Source organism: Oratosquilla oratoria, chromosome 1 (genome assembly GCF_046742065.1).
Source record: "Oratosquilla oratoria isolate Oo_2021 chromosome 1, ASM4674206v1, whole genome shotgun sequence".
Taxonomy (NCBI): Eukaryota; Metazoa; Arthropoda; class Malacostraca; order Stomatopoda; family Squillidae; genus Oratosquilla; species Oratosquilla oratoria.
In genome coordinates, this window is record NC_134777.1 from 72,477,203 (window position 1) to 72,499,996 (window position 22,794).

The 22,794-nt window shown below is 39.4% G+C and overlaps 1 protein-coding gene across 2 annotated transcripts in view; it reads left to right on the forward strand.

Moving 5' to 3' along the window:
* Window positions 1–22,794, forward strand: part of LOC143039806 (uncharacterized) — a 232,064-nt gene that overhangs the window by 134,121 nt on the left and 75,149 nt on the right. For both annotated transcript variants that reach the window (XM_076210167.1, XM_076210083.1), the window contains exons 15-20: window positions 5,907–6,078; window positions 6,717–6,862; window positions 7,231–7,298; window positions 14,298–14,493; window positions 20,321–20,551; window positions 21,227–21,433. In XM_076210167.1, the coding sequence (XP_076066282.1) occupies window positions 5,907–6,078; window positions 6,717–6,862; window positions 7,231–7,298; window positions 14,298–14,493; window positions 20,321–20,551; window positions 21,227–21,433 (1,020 nt within the window). The remainder of the gene's footprint in view (window positions 1–5,906; window positions 6,079–6,716; window positions 6,863–7,230; window positions 7,299–14,297; window positions 14,494–20,320; window positions 20,552–21,226; window positions 21,434–22,794) is intronic.

Sequence of the window (22,794 nt, forward strand, 5' to 3'; positions counted from 1 at the left end):
AATGCCTTGAAGTTCCTTCATAATCTCCAGTTGGATGCTATTCACATATTTTTCTGTGAAATAATGCACACATTGAAGTGTTGCACAAATTGAGGAATGCGTACCTGTCACTCAGTCAAGAGTATACCCTTTTACTTCATCACATGGAACCAAGACCTGTTGTAATTGATTATTGTAATTGTTTTCATATTGTAAACAAAATAATCTTAATTTACTGTAATACTAGATGAAAACTTTTTTTCTGTAAGGATTGAGAAGCATGTTCATTTCCCCATTAACACATTTATTCTTTGGTCTTTTCTGTAGTTAAATGAAATAATCTGGCACAATCAAAAAGAAAAAAAAGATTCCACTTTGATGAATTTAGATACATACGTACATATACATACATGCAAAAATATTAAAGAAAGTATCAACAAATGAGGACTGTGACTCGTTACAATCAGACCTGGACACAATCTGGAAATGGACTCAAAAGTGGGAGGTGAACTTTAATATCAAGAAGTGTAGCATAATGGAGTTTGGTAAAAGCAAAAACAGAATTTCAAAAAATTACAAAATTGGTGAAAATGAAATAAAAAAAAAGTGCACTTGGAAAGAGACCTTGGAGTGATAATCAGCAATGACATGACACCAGACAGACATATAAACAAAATAGTAGGTGAAACATACAACCTACTAAATTAACATGTACATTCCCCCCCAATCATCCCCCACAGTTCCAAACACCTTCAGACCTCAATTTAGCCAACTAGCCTCAATCCCCAACCTGATCATGGGTGGTGACTTCAATGCCAAGTCTTCTGCCTGGTATCTCGACAACCCTGACACAGACAGAGGGCTTGATATACAGACTCAGTTTGACTCATTGACTATCATGAACAACACACATAATCATACACATATCCCACACCAAGCCCTCTACACTCCCTCCTCTCCTGATATCACCTTCTGCTCCCCCTGCATCATGGAGAGTGGTCGAAACCCTTGGTTCTGACCACCTTCCAATCATCATTACCACCAAAACAAGATGCACCCCAGTTGGCCACAGACACACATACACCAATTACAAGAGAGCTAACTGGGAAGCTTTTACTGAAGAGACAGAACAACATTTTGAAACACTTAACAGTACACCAATCACAAACATAAACAATGCTGTGCACACTTTTAATACAATCATACAAAATGCAGACAAGAGATACATCCCTAGAAGCAACAGAAAATCACACATCCCCAACATCACACCAGAAGTCCAAGGCCTCATCAGACAACGAGACACACTTAAACACAATACCCCCACACCTATCCCTCAAAACATAGCAGACCAAATACAAACACTAAACACTGTGATTGCCAATAAAATACACAAACAAAAAACACAAAATTGGCAAAACTTTATCAATACACTTGATCACAAAACAAACACCAGCAAATTGTACAAAACACTCAACAGCATTACACTATCCAATAGTAACACAACACGCTCTCACGCAGCAATAATCACAACAACAGACAATCTACCCTCAAACAGACAACAAGCAAACACACTCATAAATCATTTTGCACAGACAAGCCATCTCACTTCTCACCCTGACGACCGACGCACTATTTAACGTAAGAAAGACTTTCCCACAGACTCAGACTATACACCCTTCATAGACAGTCAGACAAAACACATAATACATAATCTCAAGCACTCATCTGCCTGTGGCCCTGATAACATAGGTAACATCCACCTAAAACACATTGGACCACAAGGTATACATGCACTCACAAACATTGTAAACTACAGCAATTCGTACAACACTATACCCGACATCTGGAAGCATGGTAAAATAATCACCATTCCAAAACCGAACAAAGACCCAACAATCCCAACATCGCACCGCCCAATCACACTTCTCTGCACCCCCTCTAAAGTCATTGAACGCCTAATACTTAAACTTGTCACACCACATATTCCCCTTGCTGATTCACAACACGGTTTTAGGCCACTACACTCCACACTCTTCTGATAAACCTCACACAAAGAATGTTAGATGGCATCAATTCAGATAGGCCCCACCACAGAACACTTCTCATAACATTAGACATTAGTAAAGCTTTTGATGCTATCCCCCACCACAACCTAACAAATAAAATATATAACACAGACATGCACAATAACACCAAAAGATGGCTGGCCAATTATCTGGCAGGTAGCCAATCATCACACATCAGAAACATTAAGAATGGAGTCCCACAGGGCTCTGCTCTATCCCCCATGCTCTTTAATCTATACATGCATGACTTACCCACACCAGACACCTCAGAAATACAAATCTCTTCCTACGCAGACGACATAACAATCACATGCACACATCGTAGCACAGACAAAGCTGCAGAAATAATCCAGCCATACCTTGATACACTCAACACATGGTTCATCACAAACAGACTCAAAATAGCTCCAACCAAATCTACAGCAACACTTCTCACCAACTGGACAAAAGAACACAAATACATACCTCATCTCTACATCAACAACACTCTAATACCACACACAAACACACCGAAAATTCTTGGTGTAACATACGATACATCCATGTCTTTCAAACAACACATCACAAACATAAAAAACAAATGCACACCTAGACTTAACGCACTTAAGTCAATCACTGGAACAACATTTGGACAAAACAAAGAAACTAATACAACAATATACAAACAATGCATACGCTCAGTGATGAATTATGCGAGTCCTGCATGGGCTCCTAATCTCAGTGAGACACACCACAACACCCTTCAAATCATACAAAACAAAGCCCTGAAAACAATTACAGGCTGCACAAATACAACACCTACAGACCATTTACACCATGAAACAAAAGTCCTCAAAGTCAAGGACCACCTCGACATGAGAGGCACACAAACACTTGCTGCAGCCATCACAAACACATCACACCCGCTACACTACATAGCAGAACACCCACACACACCAAGAAACATTAAAACAACACCCAAAGACCTGTATCACACACAGATACTCTCTTCTCTTCCTCCACAACCACCAAATACCAGCCTCCGGAAACATATTCATAATCATATCACTCACTGCTCCATTAACACACTGAAAGACAACACACTGCTGCATGCCAGACCCCCTGATATCCACCCTTCTGAATCCTCTCTCCCACGAAAGGACAGAGTCCACCTGGCCAGACTGCAGTGTGGCCACCACCCAGCACTTCTAAGCTACCAGAAGAGGCTGGATGACCGCATTGTGAACAGCTGCCCAGGATGTAACACTTCACCCCATACCATACAACACATAATGGAAGACTGCATTATACACAATCATGCACGCAAACAACACAACATACACTCTATAAAGGATTTGTGGGAAAACCCAGTTTTGGCTGTGGCCTTCCTTGAGGAGACGGGACTGCTCGGACAGACAGTCTAGGGAACGACAACAACAACAACAACAACCTACTAAGGTCAATGAAAGTGGCATTTGAATACTAGGATGAGGAGAGGATAAAAAAATATTAGTCACATTGATTAGACCAAAACTGGAATATGCAGTGACACTATGGACACCCAGTACTAAAAAAAATATAAGGAAACTAGAAAAAATACAGAGAACAACAACAAAATTGGTACCAGCTCTTTCCAAATTAACATACGAACAAAGATTATCAAAACTAGAACTACCAACACTAGAGCAAAGAAGAGAAAGAGGTGATCTACTGACTATATATAGAATCATGAAAGGAGTGGAAATCCTTGACAGAAAAGATTTACTAAAAAATGACAATGGAAAAATAAGAGGTCATGAAAAGAAACTCAAAAAGGACAACTATAGAAGAGATAGAAAAAAGAATGGCTTCCCTCACAGAATGCTGGATATATGGAATAACTTAGATGAAAAAACAGTGTGTGAAATACTATTCACGATTTTAAGAATAAAATTGATGCTGAAAGATACAAAGACGGGTCACCACGAGCATAGCTCCCTTCCCGTATGATACAACTAGGTAAATGTACCAAAGGCTTTTTCCCCCTTACAAAGGAGGTAGCCAAAAAACAAAGCATGAAAACCACTCCCACCCATTCCATCCCCAACATACTCCACTCCCATCCACCCCCTTCCCTCCCTCTTATCTTGGCACCTCTTGGATGATGGATCATCCTTACATCTTGCCCACTGTCCTGGGTCAGAAAGTGTCACAAGACACAGCGCATGCACAGAAAGGCCACTTCATTAAATTGGCAACCCCCTGTCTCCATCCCCTCATGTAGAAAAGGAGAAGACGGGGAGAAATTCCTTCAGGCTGCATCAATTTATTTTTCACACATATTCCCTCACCCCCATCCTCCACCCACTCTCCGTCATGCATCACAGCATCACCCATATTCAACCATTCTCCATTCAACCCAATCTTCTGTCTTATCCCGTTCTTCCTCAACAGACATTCCCCCCTTTCCCAATGCCCCTTTTACCCCATCCATCCATCCATCTCATCCAAGGTCGGCCCCTTATATTCACTCCTTCCACCTCTGCCTTCCACACCTTCACTCATTCTTTCCATGTGTCCAAACCATCCCAATACTCTGTCATCAACCCTATCTCTTAACTCCCTTTCCACTCCTGCTCTCCTCCTCACCTCATTTCTCACTCTATCCAGCTTAGTAACTCCTATCATACTTCTCAGACACCTCATCTCAAACACAACTTATTGAGGTCAATCAAAGTGGCATTTGCTTATATGGATGAAGAAAGGATAAAGAAAATACTAACTACACTAATAAGACCAAAACTTGAGTACACAGCATCACTTTGGACACCCAGTACCAAATAGAATACTGTATTAAGAAACTAGAAAGATAACAAAGAGCGACAACCAAACTAGCACTGACTCTCGCCGAACTAACATATGAGCAAAGACTGTCCAAATTGAATCTACCAACTCTGGAACAAAGAAGAGAAAGAGGAGATTTGCTGAATATCTACAGAATAATGAAAGGAATGGAAGTTTTAGACAGGAACGACTTGTTAGTGTGGGACAACAGTAAAACAAGAGGACACGAAAAAAAAACTGAAAAAGGATAGTTATAGAAAAAACTTGAAAAGGAACAGTTTCCCACACAGAGCGATAAATACATGGAACAAATTAGACTACAAAACAGTATGTGCAAACACTATACAAGATTTTAAGATAAAACTTGATGTGGAGAGATACAAAGACGGGTCACCACGAGCATAGCTCCCCTCCCGTATATTACAACTAGGTAAATACATTCAAACTCCTCTCTTTCTCTCTTATGTTCCATGTTTCTGCCCTGTACAGTGCTGTCAGCACAATCACTCCCTCTTACAATCTCTTCTTAGCATCCATTCCTAAATAAAATGTCTATTTATTGTTACACTTTTTAATCCCCGAAGGCATTTACTTACTCGCTACTCTCAATCTACATTCTACCTCCACCTCCACTCCTCCCTTTCCTGCCACATTCGCACCCAAGTATCTAAAACTATCCACTTCCTCCAGTCTCTCTCTGTGAATACTCACTTCCAGTCTGCTGCTACTTTCTCCCCTTGTATATCTCATCACCTTACTTTTACCCACATTTATCTTGAACTTTCTTCTTTTGTACACCTCTGTCAGGACCTAACAAGTGAAGCTCATTTACCCCCACTGCTTCACTACATGGTGACCTGCCCCTTTATCCGTTAAAGGAAGTACAGAGCAGACTAGAAGAAATCCCTTCAGGCCAGAGGGGCCTGAGGGAAATAAGGAATTTGATTAATAATTCTTTTAATTCTAGAAGGCACCCTCCAGTATATTGGCCAACTTTCATTAATGAGAACAAAATTTATAGAATATGTTGAAGAAATTTGGTTCTGGTATACCCCTCAGACCTGCTGGGGAAGGTGGTGGATGTGGAAAAAGGCCCTGCTGCCAAAGATGCTGCCACCGTCTCCTGGGGTTATCAACCAGATAACTGGGAAGTCGAGGGTTTCCAAGTGGCTATGTGTCCAGTCCGTAACCTGCAGGAACTTCATCGTCAGCTTCCATATGATGAGTCAAAGTGAGTGGTAGGGGGAAAATATATAATCAAGTAAATAGAAATGACAGTGATATATGACTACATATGTATGTATATACCAAAGGCCCTGTCCTCTGCCATGCTTCTTGGGTTGAAGGCAGTGGAGCAGGACTTGGAAAATTTGTAAACTTGAAGATCTTTTGCTGGTTTGATTTTTCATTATTATACATTGGCTGTGGCCAAAAATAGGCACTTGCTTGTATGGGTTATTTTAGAGTAGACATTACAGAGGATTCCTGAAAGGATACATTGTCTCCTGGCAAGGCCCAATATTTGTCCAACTTCCACTTTTTTCCCACCACTTTGGAAAAAAGTATGCAAACAACTAGCAGATTTTTAACTATTTGTTTTTATCCAATTGTAAAATATTGGGTTGGAACCATGTTCATGGTGGGAGGTGATGTCTTGTCTCTATCTCCATTGATCAAAACCTAGTGACAAAGAAACCTCACAATTTTTGCACAAAATAGATAGTGGTAGTGCTTCTTTGCAGGCTACCTTGAGTCATTGGGTTTATAGTCAGAACCTCAAAGCAACAGTTAACTGATCAGTTCACCAATGAGGCAACTTTGCCGTCTAATGCTATGTTCCTCACCCCTACCAACCTTTGCTCCTTCTAGATGTATCAGCACCACCGTTTCAGCTAACATGACAAACTGGGTGCAGAACGGGCTGTCCATTTTCACAGAGTACAATGTCACTGTTGCTCCTGCACTTCCATCCATCAACTTCATTGGCAACAGGACCTCCAACATTGTCCGGACATGTAAGTATCAGTAGGTATGACCTCCAAAATGGAAGAAAATTGCTTTATAATTATCTGATGCTCAAACAGTACATGATTCAAAACTATATAGGATAATTGGAAATCTAGGATATAGATTAAGTTGTAACTGCACATGAATTTGAGGCTAGGTATGATAAAATTTAGATAATAAGAGACGAGATCCAACAAACTTTGCTCCTATCCTGTATACTACAATTAAGTAAATACATTGCATTCACAGTAGAGTCTGGTGGTATAAGAATAGTGTGGGGTATAGGAATATTATGATGGAATAGGAAACTAGGATCTGAAATTAGCTACACCTTTCCTCTCCCTCATCCAGCTATACTGACTTTGTTGTTTTTCAGTTCCAGATGAGTCTGTGTCGGTTCAAATGAATTCCAATGGGACTGTCACTATCCAGTGGTCTGAAAAGGTGAGTTCATCAGTTCTTAGCATTGTCTTCATTTGCCCTTTTTTTATTTGTCTTTTATTTATTCATTTATTATAATTTTCTTCCCATCTGGGGTATTGGCTGTATGTCATTGTAGGGTTAAAAGCTGCTAAGTAGCATGCAGCTAATACATTAGTATCTATGTGGGGCATCCTTATAGACCAGAGCCACACATAATTTTTTCTGTGGTAGAAATCTCTATTCATAGAGAAATGAGGATACTTTATTATACTGTGACTGTCCCTCCATTATGCTGTCCCCCCAATTCTTGTTACTGTCCTGTACCATTTCTCTGAATATTCATTTTATCATTTTACCGAACCCTGTGGTGGGGGAAAACAATACTGCCAAGTCTTTCCACTTAAGTCATATGAAGAAACAAAAACAGGAGTGGGATAGGACTAAGCATCCTCCTTGCAGTCCCAAAGGGGACATTCCTAAAAAAAGTAAAGGCATAAGAGGTTCAGGGAGGAGTTTTCCAACCAGTACCCTAAGGTTTGGGTCTTTTAATGTGCATGGATGTGGTACAAATGAGAGCAAAAGGGAAGAGATAGCCAGTATGTTTGTGAGAAGAAAGATGGATGTGTTGGCATTGAGTGAAGAGATGATGAGGGAGAGAATGGGTGGCTATACTAGTAAGTGAAGAGATATGTAAGCATGCAGTGGAGTGGAAGGAGGTTTCTTCAAGGTTAATGTTGATGAGGGTGAAACTGGGAAGTGTGATATGGGTTTTTGTAAGTTCATATTGGCCTGGTAGTGAGAAGAATGTAGAGGAAAGGGAGATTTTTGGATAGATTTAAATGAGTACATAGAGGGATTAGGGAGAAATGTCAGTGTAGTGGTATTGGGAGACTAATGCTAGGGTAGGAAATGAACCAATAGATACAATGGTTGGTAAGTGTGGAGTTCCAGGAAAAAATTGTAGTGGAGAGTTGATGGTGGAGATGCGGCTAGAAAGAGAGTTGATCATAGCAGGTACAGTGTTTAGGAAGAAAGTCAAGTATAAGTACACATGGTAGAGGATAGTGGATGGAAGGATGGTAGATAGAGTGTTAATGGACTGTGTAGTGGTAACCAGGAGTATACTGGTAGTAGGAAGAGTTAAGGATGTACATGTTTTAAGGGAAGGGAGTAGGAGAATATCAGATAATTTTTTGGTGGAAGGTAAGTTGAGAGTGGAGGATAGATGGAGAAAGAGGAAAAGGACAGAAGGTAGGGAGGTGCTTAATGTAAACTGCTTAAATAAGAAAGAAGAGAACTACAAGAAGAAGCTGAGAGAGGAGTGGAGGATAGGGCAGAACTAGGAGTGGAGGAGGAATGGGGATGGTTCAAGGAGGGAGTCATAAGGTTTGCAAAGGTGGTGTGTGGAACAAGGAGGACAAGAGAAAATAGAAGGAAGGGTAATGAGTGGTGGGATGAGGAAGCAAAGAAAGGTGTAGAAGAGAAGAAATGAACTTTCACAGATTGATTACAAAATAGGACTAGAGAATCATATGAGAGGTACAAAGAAAAGAAAAGAGAAGTAAAGCATAAGATAAAGGAGGCAAAGAGGAGAGCAGATGTGAAATGGGATAAGAGTATGACAAAGTTTTGAAAGTAATAAAAAGATGTTTTGGAAGGAAATTAAGAGAGGAAGTGAATCAAGTAGAGAAGAAAAGGTAAAAGATACAGATGGAGATTTGATAATGGAAGAGAAGGTAATAAGAGGAAGATGGGCAGAGTGTTTTATGGAGTTGGTAAATGTGAAGGAGGATAGGGAGGGAAAGGTAGTTGCAGTGGGAAGTACTAAGAAAATGACAGTGATGAATGAGAAAAATGGAGGAGAAATAAGGAAAGATGAAGTGAAAGCAGTTGTTAAGATGATGAAAGCAGGTAAGACACCTGGGTTGGATGGGTGTCATGCAGAATGACTAAAAAAAAAAAAAAAAAAAAGGTATAGTGATGGTGGACTGGCTGGTGAAGTTATTTGATATTTATTTAAGAAAGGGCAGAGTGCCAGAGGACTGGAGGAGTGCCTGTACAGTTCTGATTTACAAGGGAAAAGGGAACAAGTGTGAATGCAGTAGTTTCAGAGGGATCAGCCTGTTAAGTGTAGTTGGGAAGGCTTATGGGAGGGTCTTGATTGAGAGGATTAGGAGAGGAACAGAGGGAGTAATTGGTGACCCCAAATACCTAAAGCTCTCCACTTCCTCCAGCCTCTGTCCTTTAACCCCTTCCATATGGTGCTGCCTACGTAGGCGGCATGAGGAGCAAGTGGATACGTGAGGCTGCCATATCGGCGTCTTGATTATATTTATTGTAGTTGCCCCTGCATAATTACATACTCTCTAAACTGTCTTCATCTTATTTTCTATGGTTATCAAAATTCACAGGTGAAAGAGAGAACGATCGATATAAGCAGTGACTATTTTTTATGATGCGAGTATTATGACGAAACATCGTACGTCTGGCAGCTAATGCTGCCCACGAGATTTTGGCCTGTAGTGAAGTGGTTAAAACTTCCAGCTTGCTGCCATCCTCTCCCCTTGTACATCTCATCACCTTACTTTTACCCACATTTACCTTCAACTTTTTCCTATTGCGTATCCCCTGAAATTCTGTCATTCTCTTAATCTCTCCTCTGGCCCTGCCACAACCACAGTGTCATCAGCAAACAACAACTGGCTTAATTCCCACTTTCCTCCATTTTCTTTAACCCCTAGAATATAGTATTGCCTACATAGGCATCATGAGGTGTGAGTGAGTATACAAGAATGCCAGTGCCAGCATCCCGATTATATTTATTTTGTAGTTGTATCTGAGTGACCCCTGTATTCTGTAAACAGGCTTGATCACATTTTCTGTGGTTATAAAGATTCTGGGTGAAAAAGAACAAGTATAACAACTGTAACTATGTTTTATGATGTGTTTTATGATGCATTATTGTACACCAAGCAACCTAATGTGCAAGCAAATATTTGACTTGTATTGAAGGGGTTAACAATTGGCACTCCACTGTCCATTACCCTTACAGTTACCTCCCACACCACCCCATTCATCTACACACTGAGCAATCATGGCAACATGACACATTCCTGTCACAGTCCCACCTTTACCTCAGACCACTTGCTCTCTCCATTTTAAATTATAATACAGGCTTTACTACTCTAGTAAAAAACCTTGACTGCCCTTAACAGCTTTCCCCCAATCCCATATATCTGCAACACCTCCCACAATGCCTTCCTGTCTACCCTGTCATACGCCTTTTCCAAATCCATAAAAGCCCCCCAAAAAAACATCCATACCTTTTCCTAAAGCATTCTCACATATCTGCCTTACCACAAAAATCTGATCTGTGCAACCCCTACCTGTCCTAAACCCACACTGTCCCTCACCAATTACTCCCTTTGTTCCTCTCATAATCCTCTCAATTAAAACCCTCCCATATGCCTTTCCAACATCAATCAACAAACTGATCCCTCTGAAAGTACTACATTTATCCCCTTTTCTCTTGAAAAGCAGAACTATACAGGCACTCCTCCAGCCCTCCAGGACTCTACCCTCCTTTAGACAAACATTAACCTCTTCACTCCAGGGCACATTGCACGTCTGGCAGCATTAGCTGACCGACGTGCGATGTTGCGTCATAATAATCGCATTATAAAAAATAAAGTCAGTGCTCAATTCTTCATTCTCTTTCACCCGTGAATTTTGATAATCATAGAAAATATTATGAAGCCAGTTTAGAGAGAATGGAGGTTACGTAGGTATGACTACAATAAATATAATCAAGATGCTGACGTCAGCATCATCGCGTACCCACTTGCTCCTCATGACGCCTCACCGTATGGAAGTGGTTAAACAACCTCACTAGCCAGTCCACTATTACTGTGCCTCCCTACTTCACTCTGCATGACACCCATCTAACCCAGGTGCCTTACCTGCTTGCATAATTTTCAAAACTACTTGCACATAACCTTTTCTTATTTCTCCTCCCTCTTCTCCTTTTCTTATTTCTCTTTTAGACAAATATTAAACCTCACCAGCCAGTCCACCATCACTGTGCCTCCCTTGTTTATACACACCACACCCATCTAACCCAGATGCCTCATCTGCTCTCCTAATTTTAATAACTGCTTTCACCTCATCTCTTCATATTTCTCCCCATTTTCCTTACCCATCACTGTCATATTCTTAGTGCCTCTCACAGTAACCACCTTTCCCTCCCTATCCTCCCTCACATTTAGCAACTCACTAAAATACTCTGCTTATCTTCTTACCACTGCCTCATCTAATATTGTCTTTCCATCTGCACCTTTTACCTTTTCTTCTCTACTTGATTTGCCTCCCCATCCTTTCTTAATTTCCTTCCAAAACATATTTTTATTACTTTCAAAATTTTCTGTCATACTCTTCCCCAATTTCATATATGTTTTCCTTTTTGCCTCCTTTATCATATGTTTTACTTCTCTTCTTTTTTCTTTGTACCTCTCATATGTGTCTCTTGTCCTACTTTGGAACCAGTCTATGAATGCTCACGTCTTCTCTTCTACAACCTGTTTTGCTTCATCCTATCACTTCTATTTCCCTTCTATTTCCTCCCATCCTCCATGTACCACACACCATCTTTGCACACTTTGTGATTCCCTCCTTGAAAAATCCCCATTCTTCCACTCCTAGCTCTACTCTATCCTTCACTTGTACTCCTCTTTTTTCTTTACATTTAATTAGTTTACTTTAAAGCACCTCCCTACCTTTTGTCCATTTCCTCTTCATCTACCCTCCACTCACAACTTACCTTCCGCTGAAAAATTATCTGATATTCCCCCATTCTCTCCCCTAAGAACATGTACATCTAAAACTCTTCTTACTCTTCACCTAGTCCATTAAAGCCCTATCTACCACCCTCTTCCATGCGTACTTATGCTTGACTTTCTCTTCCTAAACACTCTCTTTCTAAGCTCATCTCCACCTTCAACTCTCCACTATGATTTTTTGCTGGCACTCCACACTTTCCAACATCTCTATCTATTGGTTCATTCCCTGCTCTAGCATTGAGATCTCCCATGTACCACTGCATTGACATTTCTCCCAAAACCCTCTATACACTCATTTGAATCTATCCAAAAAGGCTCTTTCCTCTACACACTTCTTACTACCAGGTTCATATGCACCTACAAAGAACTATATTTCCCTTCCCAAAATATACAATATAATTAATTAAAGACTGTCCAAATTAGAATTACCAACTCTGGAACAAAGAAGGGAAAGAGGAGACTTACCAACTATCTATAGAATTATGAAAGGAATGGAAATCTTAGATAAGAATGACTTATTGAAATGGGACAATGGAAAAACAAAAGGACACAAAAAGAAACCAAAAAAAGATAAGTACAGAAGAGATCTGAAAAAAAAAAGCTTCCCACACAGAGTGATAGATACTTAGAACAAATTGGACAAAAAAACAGTGTGTGCAAACAATATTCAAGATTTTAAGAAAAAATTTGGTGCTGAGAGATACAAAGACGGGTCACCATGAGCATAGCTCCCTTCCTGTATAATACAACTAGGTAAATATTTCCCTTCCCAGTTTCACCCTCATCCACATCAACCTTGAATAAACTTCCTTCCACTCCTCCACACACTTTTCTTAGTAATTTATTTATTTATTTTTTGGGGAGTGGGGGTTGTTTTTCCACAAATTTTCTTACACTTCCTTTTTATTATCAATAAAGGGTTAAGTGTATTGTTAATAGGGAGCATGTTGGCTAAGCTGACTAGAATGCCATATAAGGATGCAAGAAACCAGAGGTATGTGGTTAACCTCCTTCCACTCCTCCACACACTTTTCTTAGTAATTTATTTATTTATTTTTTGGGGAGTGGGGGTTGTTTTTCCACAAATTTTCTTACACTTCCTTTTTATTATCAATAAAGGGTTAAGTGTATTGTTAATAGGGAGCATGTTGGCTAAGCTGACTAGAATGCCATATAAGGATGCAAGAAACCAGAGGTATGTGGTTTGAAACCCTTGAGTCAGCATGTGACATAAGTAAGGGTGTACAAGATGCAACACTTCACCCCTTACTATACAATGTATTATGGAAGACTACATTATATACAATTACACATGCCAACAAAACAATATACACTATATAAAGGACTTATGGGAAAACCCCATTCCAGCCATGACATTCTTCAGGGAGACTGGCCTGCTCAGCCAAACAGTATAGAGAATAACAAGTAAGGGTACATCGTTTTAAGTGTCCAAGCTCATCAAAGACTCGTATAAGCCACATTGCAGAGCTGGTGACACCTGCAATACTTGGTGAGAGAGAGGGAGAGGGGAGCACTTGATAGCTAGTTAATACTTGTGCCCTAGTGTTGTCTTTTACAGATTTTATTCTGGCTAATCCCAAACCATTATGTTTAGCAGAGGGGTTGACATAAGTGAGAATGGTATCTTTATCCACTGACCCTGTTTTGTTCCAAATGTTTCTTTCTTTGCCAGAATCAGCCAGTCAATCTGTTGCCCCAGCTCTTTCTTGTAAGAGACATTGCCCAGAACTGGTCAAGGGACATCCACTTCAGTACTATGACTCCTACATAGATGTCATGAGGCATGAGTGGGTACACAAGAATGTCAGGATTGGTGTCTTGATTATACATCTATTTTTGTAGTTGTACATGAGTTACCACTGGATTTTGTGAACTGGTTTGATCACATTTTCTGTGTTTATTATTTCTCAGAGTAAAAGAGAATGAGTAATACAGTAGTGACTTTATATTCTATAATGCAAGTAGTGTGATGAATCGTAAATATGGCAGCAGATGTTGCAGGCAAGAATTTGACTCATACTGAAGTGGTTAATAAGTTGAAAATTGAGGTGATTGAAAATGATGTGGTAGGGAGACCCATACTTTGGGGATTTAGTGTTGTGAAATCTGAACTTTTGTTACTACAGTTCACTAACATTAACCTTTTTCATCTGTTCTTCCACAGGTAGCAGAATTTGGCGAGAATGATAATGTTGTAATGACCTTCAACCAAGGTTCTTCTTTGTCCAATGATGCCAAGGAACAGATGATCAGTGCTGCTGGAATCACTATGGGGAACCTCACCCTTGGTGAGAACTACACCTTGTCCTTGACAGAGTTGGGTGGGAAGAGGAGGAAGAAAGTCGTTACATTTCGGGCATGTAAGTTGTAAAAAAGTTGCACTACTGTGTCACTTGTTACCCCCCTTTTTTTTCCAACTTTTGTACTGTGCTATTTAATGATACAAATCAATAGTTAGTGAATAATGTATCCAACCCTGAGAACTTCTACAGAATTGGCAGAGGAAGAGGCACAAAGAGCACAAGACACAAAACATTTTATCATATACAGTCCTACGCTGACTCCATCCAACTCCACAAATCCTTTTTCACTGCGGGCTGAACCAGCAGGTGTGGCCAGTTTCCTCAGGATAGGGACATCCATCACCCATAATTACTATTTCCTTCTCCTTTCAATAATTCAGTTAATGTGTGGTTTGTGTCTTCCAACATTTTGGAATGATCACTCTCTGTCCAAGACTGTGTTTTTGGGGCCACATCTATTACTACAAATTTTCTACTTTCCATGGCACTGTTTTCAACTTTTTATCATAATCAATTCCATAGTATTTATTCCTTCTGTTATCTTTGTCACAGTTAAGCCTTTCTTAGTCAAAAACATGACTTTTCCACCCTGTTTCTCCTTTCTATTTTTTATCCAATGGTTGTATAAACCTTGTCCCACAGTATTAGGTGGTATAGGACCTTTTAATTTCATCTTCACAATTCTCATGTCTGGTTTCTCTTCTGCCATATAATCATTTAATTTGTTTAGTCTTGAAATCATGTCATCTATGTTGGTATAAGTTATTTTTAATTTTTTCCCTTCTCCTCCTTTTTTTTTTATTACATTTAGTTTTTTTATGATATACCATTTTCTCAGCCTCAGGTCTAGTACTCTCCAAAAAAAAAAAAAAAAAAAAGACATTCTTTTCAGTCTCTGTCCTTCTCTCATTTTTTTTCATTTGCTTAATTTCATAGTGTCTTTTCTCTCTCCTCATTTACTCATTTTTTTTATCCATACATTTTTGTAATTTTCACTTTTTTGCCAAATTTTTTGTTTTTGATAGTACTGCTATCATTTAAGACCTTGGTTTGATTTGTAGTGATCTATTTTTTTTTTTAGAGTATTTTCGCATTCTTTGCACTTCTATTTCTTTTTCTATTGCTTGTCCCTCCTCTTGTATCTCTTTCAGAATTTTTTTTTTGCAATTTCTTTCTCTTTTTCTTTTTGGTATTTAGCTATATTATGTTTTTCTTTAATGCCATAAACCAGTATGCACTTTTTTTATCCATTGTGTCTCTGACCCGATCGGTCTCACTAATTGCCAAACAAACTGAACAAAGCCGATAAAAGCCGAATAAACCAACAAAACCCAAACAAGGACGGTTTATCCTCAAATGCACACTTCTATATATATGGTTGCATTATTTGAACTATTTTCTTTAAAATGTGTGATTTCCATGTAATATGATCAAAGAGAAGTTATGTTTTTATCCTCTGCAAAATTACCGAACACAGCTACGATTCATCCAGCCCGCCGTCTATGATTACTGGTGGTATGGATCAAACTACACTCTTTTAAGTTTCTTACTGTTGTGTTATTAGTGTAATAGACTGCATATAGTTGAATTATTTTAATTATTTTCTTTAAAATGTGTGATTTTCATGTAATTTGATCAAAGAGAAGTTTTGTTTTAGCATCTGCAGTATGACGTAATGCATTTTAAAGAAAATAGTTGAAATAATTCAACTATATGCAGTCTATTACACTAATATCACAATAGTAGGAAGCTTAAAAGAGTATAGTTTGAGCCACACCACCAGTGATCATAGACGGTGGGCTGGGTCAAATTGTAGCTGTGTTCGGTAATTTTGCAGAGGATAAAAACAGAACTTCTCTTTGATCATATAACATGGAAATCACACATTTTAAAGAAAATAGTTCAAATAATGCAACCATATATATATAGAAGTGTGCATTTGAGCAAAAACCGTCCTTGTTTGGGTTTTGTTGGTATGTTCGGCTTTTATCGGTTTTGTTCGGTTTGTTTGGCAATTAGTGAGACCCGACCCAATTATCTTTTTCCTTAATTACATACATATATACATATACCAAGGCTTTTTCCCCCATACCAGGGAGGTAGCCAAAAAGGAAAAGGCATAAAAATCATTCCCACCCATTCCATCCCCGAAAACACTCCACACCCCTCCACCCTCCCTCCCATCTTAGCACCTCCTAGATGACGGGTCATCCCTGCACCCTGTCCACTGCCCTGGGTCAGAAGCAGAGTCGCAAGACACAGCACATCCACAGCAAGGCCGCTTCATTAAATCGGCGACCCCCCCTCTCCGTCCCTCCATATAAAGGAGAGGACAGGGAGAGATCCCTCTTTCCTTAATTACTTTAATTATTGTTTCTTTAGTATTTTCTTCCTGTTGTTGCTGTACCATTTCTTTAAAAGTTATTTTTCTATTTTCTTCTTCCACTTCCCATTGATTTTTTTTTTTCTTGGAGATCTGTCTCTAAATTGTTTCTCCAACATTCTCAGCCACTGTATTTGTTCTGTTACTTCTTTTTTCAAAGCCTCATTTTGGTTTGTATCTTCATTTTTCATTCTTTTGTTTTCACTTTTGACTATGTTTAATTCCTTTTTAAGATCATTAAGCTCTCTGTTAGTTTCAGCATTCATTTTTTTCAGTTGGTTCACCTCTCTGTACATTGCCCTGTATTCAGCTTTCAGATCTATAATTTCATTTATCAAGTCTGTAATCTCCTGATTTCTTAGGATATCTTTAAACCTTGAATCTCTTTCCAGTTCTAAACCTCTACTTAGTATTCCACTTTCTTTTATAAACCCTGAAAATTTTTATTATCAAACCTTTGACTTGATTTCGGTATTTCAATATTAAAAGACTTCTTAGGTATGACCCCTAACGGTGATTACACCCTGCTTACATCCAATCTTCTCTTCGTTGTTTCATTATATTTTTGTCTTTCTCTTTCATCATTCTCCATTTTGTGTATTTATCACTAATGTGAAAATACTCTGTTTTATCATTTTGGTCACTTGATAAACACTATTCCCTATCTTGAATATAAATACAAAGCTAGGTGTTTCCTTCAAACATATCGAAAAAGCGCTGCACGTCAGAGCTCATTTCTAGATGTCCATTCCAGCCTGTGGTTCATGTGTGTTTGTATTAAGGGACTGTGGGAAGTGCTTATAGGTGAACGTGTCATAAAAGTTGTTCAATTTCTTTGGTGAACTTATGTATACTTACTCTATCGGAAAGAGTATTATTGCATACTAAATTGTTTTAGTAACATGTATATATTACGTGTAGTTAATTTTTTTCTTTCTTTTTTTTATGATAGTATCTGTAATCATTAAAGTATCCACAGGCATAGGTAATCAGCCTACTATGTAGGAAATGAAAGATTAGAGTCTTGGAAACAACTTAATCAAGTTAGATTTTTTCCTACTCTCTTTTATTTTTTTTTATAATTTTTTTATTTTGAATAGTAGAAACTTCAGTGAAAATCTGCTATGATAAATTAAAAAAAAAATAAGTTACAGTTTCCTTTGTTTTTTCCTGATCAAATTAAAGAATTACTCTTTCTCTTTACAAATTCGAAAGAATGAATGAAATCGGACAAAAAGAAACAGAGATATGGCTATTTAAATATAAAAAACATAAACTTTTCAGGAGAGGCATTTAAAGTTTAAAGGAGCGCACCGGCATTTAAAATCCTCCGGCCGCGTACTCACTCGTGACATTGTCTATTTTTTTACGTTTCCGTTTAAAACTTTAAACAAAACTGAACTGGCTATCGAAAATTTGACTTAATTTCAATATACAGAATGTTTTTTCATGCAATGGGGTTGCCAGATGTCGCCAATAATTTATCTATTTCATTTTATATATAAGAACAGAAACGGAATTGAGCTGTAATATTTGGTCGAAGTGTTACAGCCATCATAGAGAATATTTTGAATACCTGTTGGTAGAAAAAAAGATAATACGATCGCATGCATGACTGGTAGGCTAACAGATACGCGACAGGGCGACATCCTTTCTCCTTTAGCTTTGAAGAGATACTGAGATCCTTGTGGTGATTGACGATTAGTGTTGGGCAAGTTGCCAGATATCTCCATATATATTAATTATAGTAAACAAAACAGAACTGGGTATCAAAATTTTGACTTTATTTCAATATACAGAATGTTTTTTCATGCAATGGGGTTGCCAGAGGTTGCCAAAAATTTATCTATTTTATTTTATATATAAGAAAAGAAACGGAATTGAGCTGTAATATTTGGCTAAAGTGTTACCACCATCATAGAGAATCTTTTGAAATGTTTACCTAAAATTCGTTGATTTTCCAGAATTTTTCGTGTTTTCGCGCCCTACAGTCCCTTAATATTATTGGGAGGAGTGGAGGTGGAGGTAGAATGTAGATTGAGAGAAGCAAGTGAATATCTTGAAGGATTAAAAAGTGTAATGCAAAATAGACATTTGGGAGTGGATGCTAAGAGGAGATTGTATGAAAGGGTGATTGTGCCGATAACACTGTATGGGGTAGAAACATGGAATATAAGAGAGGAAGAGTTTAAATGTGTTTTAGATGAAATGCCTGAGAAGTATGGTAGGGGTGACTAGGCTGGATAAAGTGAGAAATGAGGAGGTGAGGAGAGCAGGGGATGGAAAAGGAGTTGGGGGATAAGGTTGATGAAAAAGTATTGGGAATGTTTGGAAACATGGAAAGAATGAGTGAAAAATATTAGTAAAAGAGGTGTGGAAGGCAGAGGTGGATGGAATGAACATGAGGGGACAACCAATGATGAGATGGATGGATGGGGGTAAAAGGGGCATTGGGAAATAAGGAAATGTCTGTTGAGGAAGGAAGGGAGAAGACAGAAGATAGGGGTGAGTGAAAAATGGTTGTGTATGGATGATGCTGTGATGTATAGAAGGGAGTGGATGGGGGATGAGAGGTGAGGGAGTATGCATGAATGATATTTTGATGCAGCCTGAAGGGATTTCTCCCCGTCTTCTCTTTATCTGCATGAGGGGACAGAGAGGGGAGGTGGCAGATTAAATGAAGCGACCTAGCTGTGGATGTGCTGTGTCTTGCTACATTGCTTCTGACCCAGGGCAGTGGGTGAGATGCAGGGATGACCTGTCATCCATGAGGAGCCAAGAAAAGAGGGAGGGAAGGGTGGTAAATGGGAGTGGAGTATGTGAGGATGAAATGGGTGGGAGTGGATTTATGCCATTGACTTTGGCTACCTCCCTTGTGAGGGAGAAATTTATGTATTAATATTATTATTTCATTTATTTAATTATCATTTATCTATTTTTTCCATCTCTGTGATGGGGTACTTGTTTGATCCATCTAACTATATTTGTCACTTGATTTGATAATTACATTCACAGCATTGAAAGTGCCAATACAAAATAGATGTGGTCACAAATTGCCCCAGATGCAATCACCACACAAAGACACAAAACACCTCAACCTACACAGTCCTACTCTAGTGCTACCCAGACAGTAACACAATATTTCTTCCTTGAGTGACTTGTGGGCCAGTCCAGCTGTTGCTGGTTGCACAGGAGCTATGGGTCTCCTGCAGGAGAGACCTGGGGTAACAAATTGATTGATTGGTTGATATCTTGAATCCATGCCAGTATTGCACTAGTACCATTTCAATGCTGGATAGTGTCTTGAACAAAGATGAATGTAACCCATTTGCCTTAGAAGTGTTTTTAATGGGTTTTTGTCAGGGTGTTTGTTTCAATGTAAAGCTGTTAAGTCTTTCTTGCAGTATTTGTCAATTGATTTGATAAAGATGAAGTTTCAGAAAAGTCAAAGTTTTGTGCTACTTTGTTGTTTTGATAACATGGTTACCTGTACTCCCACAGTCCCACCTTGCAACTGCCAGTCCTCACCAAAGTGCCAGCTTGGAGGCAACTGCTACATACCAAGTTCCCGTTCGAGCTACTTCCAGGATGCCAGTGACAATTGCAAGGATGATGAAGCAACACTGGTGGCAACATCATCAGCAGAAGAGGTGGAGCTACTTCTTGGCCTCTCAAATCACATTAGAGATGATCTTTGGGTGTCTTTGGAAACATCCCACAGGAAGGGGAAAGGTAAGATTTTGGAACAAATTGAGAACAGCTGTAATAGAATCAGTGGTTGTTTGAATTGGCAGACTCTCCACTCTTAAAAGGATGAATATTTACTAGAATGGAATTATTGTCCCCTGGAATAAGGGCTAGAGCTAGAAAAGAGATGGCATTGTGTATGTTACAATAAAGTACCCAATAGTAAGGAAATTGATTGTTCAAAAGAACTTTGTTGACATGGAGCTTAGAAGTACAGGTGATGGTGGATGGACGAGGTAAAGGTGCTAAGATGGAGTTTGATGGATTTGGGTGGATTGGGTGGCCTTGGCTGTCTGTCCACTCACCACCTTATATGCAAGAGAAGACCTTTTGGTATGTGTGTACAGATGAGGAGCTGCCATGGTCCTATTAAGAGCTCTTGGAATATGGTCAGTAACTGCTATTATTGAATGTTAAAGTGAACCAAGTTACCTATTGAGAATTGTTGACAGAATGAGGAACTGCATAGGGTGGAATGGAATAGTTTAGAGAGTTGCCTCTAATATATATTGAAGAATTTTTTTTCATTTCAAGACAAGACCTTTGGTTCATGGCACACCTCTGTACAGATATCTTTCTAATTCATTTATCTGAAAACATGATCCAGATGCTCTAGAGAGAGGAAATAGAGGGAAAAAATAAAGGATCTTGACTTTACAGACGACATGGACACCTCGCTGCTGGTGAGTGATGACGTGGAGATCATTCACGAGACGAATGATGGGGTTGTTACAACAGTGGTCACTCAAGATGAAACCATAAGTGGAGAAGGCACAGCTGACTGCCTCCTTATGTCGAGGGCAGCTCGGAGCATAGTTCCCTCATGTGAGGGACGACACTTGGCTGCCTGCAGAAAACAGTCTCCTGGTGAGCAAGTATTATTGTAGTAACAGGGCTGGTTTCTTCCTGTGTATCCTTCCATGGAAAGGTCTTACATAGGAGAAGGCTTGTTCTTCTCATGTATTGTTTTATACATCCATTTGCTGTAAGATGATGTCATAGTGTCTCTCACTCCACCATGGTACTCCACTGATGAAACACTAAACAGAGTATTTCCGTGTAGTGAATCTGTGTCAAAGCATCTTCACAGGATAAGGACTGGTTGCTGAAATAATTTATATAAGGAATGTAAATTCAATTCAAGAGAGTAGGATGGTGCAGCAGACATGTTCAGGCGGTGATAGTGTGTGTATGGGGTGTGTTCATCTAGTCGTGTTACATCCCCCCTCCTACCTACTCAGTCAAATTTCTCCCATTCTACTGCCAGTGCAGTGGCTGTTGTTGGTTACCAGTTATCTGGAAGCTATGAATCTTCTACAAGAGACTAATGGCAATTGGTGGTAGGGAGCGTCACTGAAAACCTGGCACTGCTTGGGAATTGAAGTCAGAGTCTCCCACTGTCTGGGGAGATGCTTACTAATTACACCACAGTTACCTTTAGTGACCACTTGCACATCTCCCTTCCCTGGGCCTCCATCAGTCCAGGAATGTGCACTGCTTTGGGATCCTACTTACTGTGCCATGTGAGAATAAACACCTTGTTCTCACAGTCTTGTCGGCTTTTGCCATTGTGATTCATCTTACTGTGCCATGTTGGGAAGGGAGCATCACTAAAAAGCTGGCATCACCCAAGAATTGAACCAAAGGACCTCCCAGTGTCCAGGCAGGCATGCTTACTGATTACACCAGTCACCCCTAGTGACCACTCACACACCCCTCTGCCAGTTTCTCCATCCCCCCAACCCCCCACCTCCATACTTTTTCTCTCCCACTTTAATTTTCTGTATTGCCTACTGACTGAACTGACTCCACCATTCACAAACCCACCTTAATGACATCTGTTGTTTGGTGGTACCTTTGATGTTTACACATGGTGCTACTGTTGACTAAGAGGCCTATCTCCTACTTATTTACCTAGTTGTATTTTGCGGGAAGGGGAGCTATGCTCGTGATGTCCCGCCTTTGTATCTTGCAGTGTCTAGTTTGTTTTTAAATTCATGAATGGTTTTTGCGCATACTATTTCATTGTCCAGTTTGTTCCAAGTGTCCAAAACTCTATGAGGAAAACTGTTTTCTTCAGTTCTCTTCTATAGCTATGTTTTTTTATTTTCTTTCCATGTCCCCTTGTGTTTCGTTTGTCCCAGTTAAGTAAGTTCTCTCTATCGAGTACCTCTGTGCCTTTCATGATTCTGTAGATGGTCAATAGGTCACCTCTCTCTCTTCTTTGC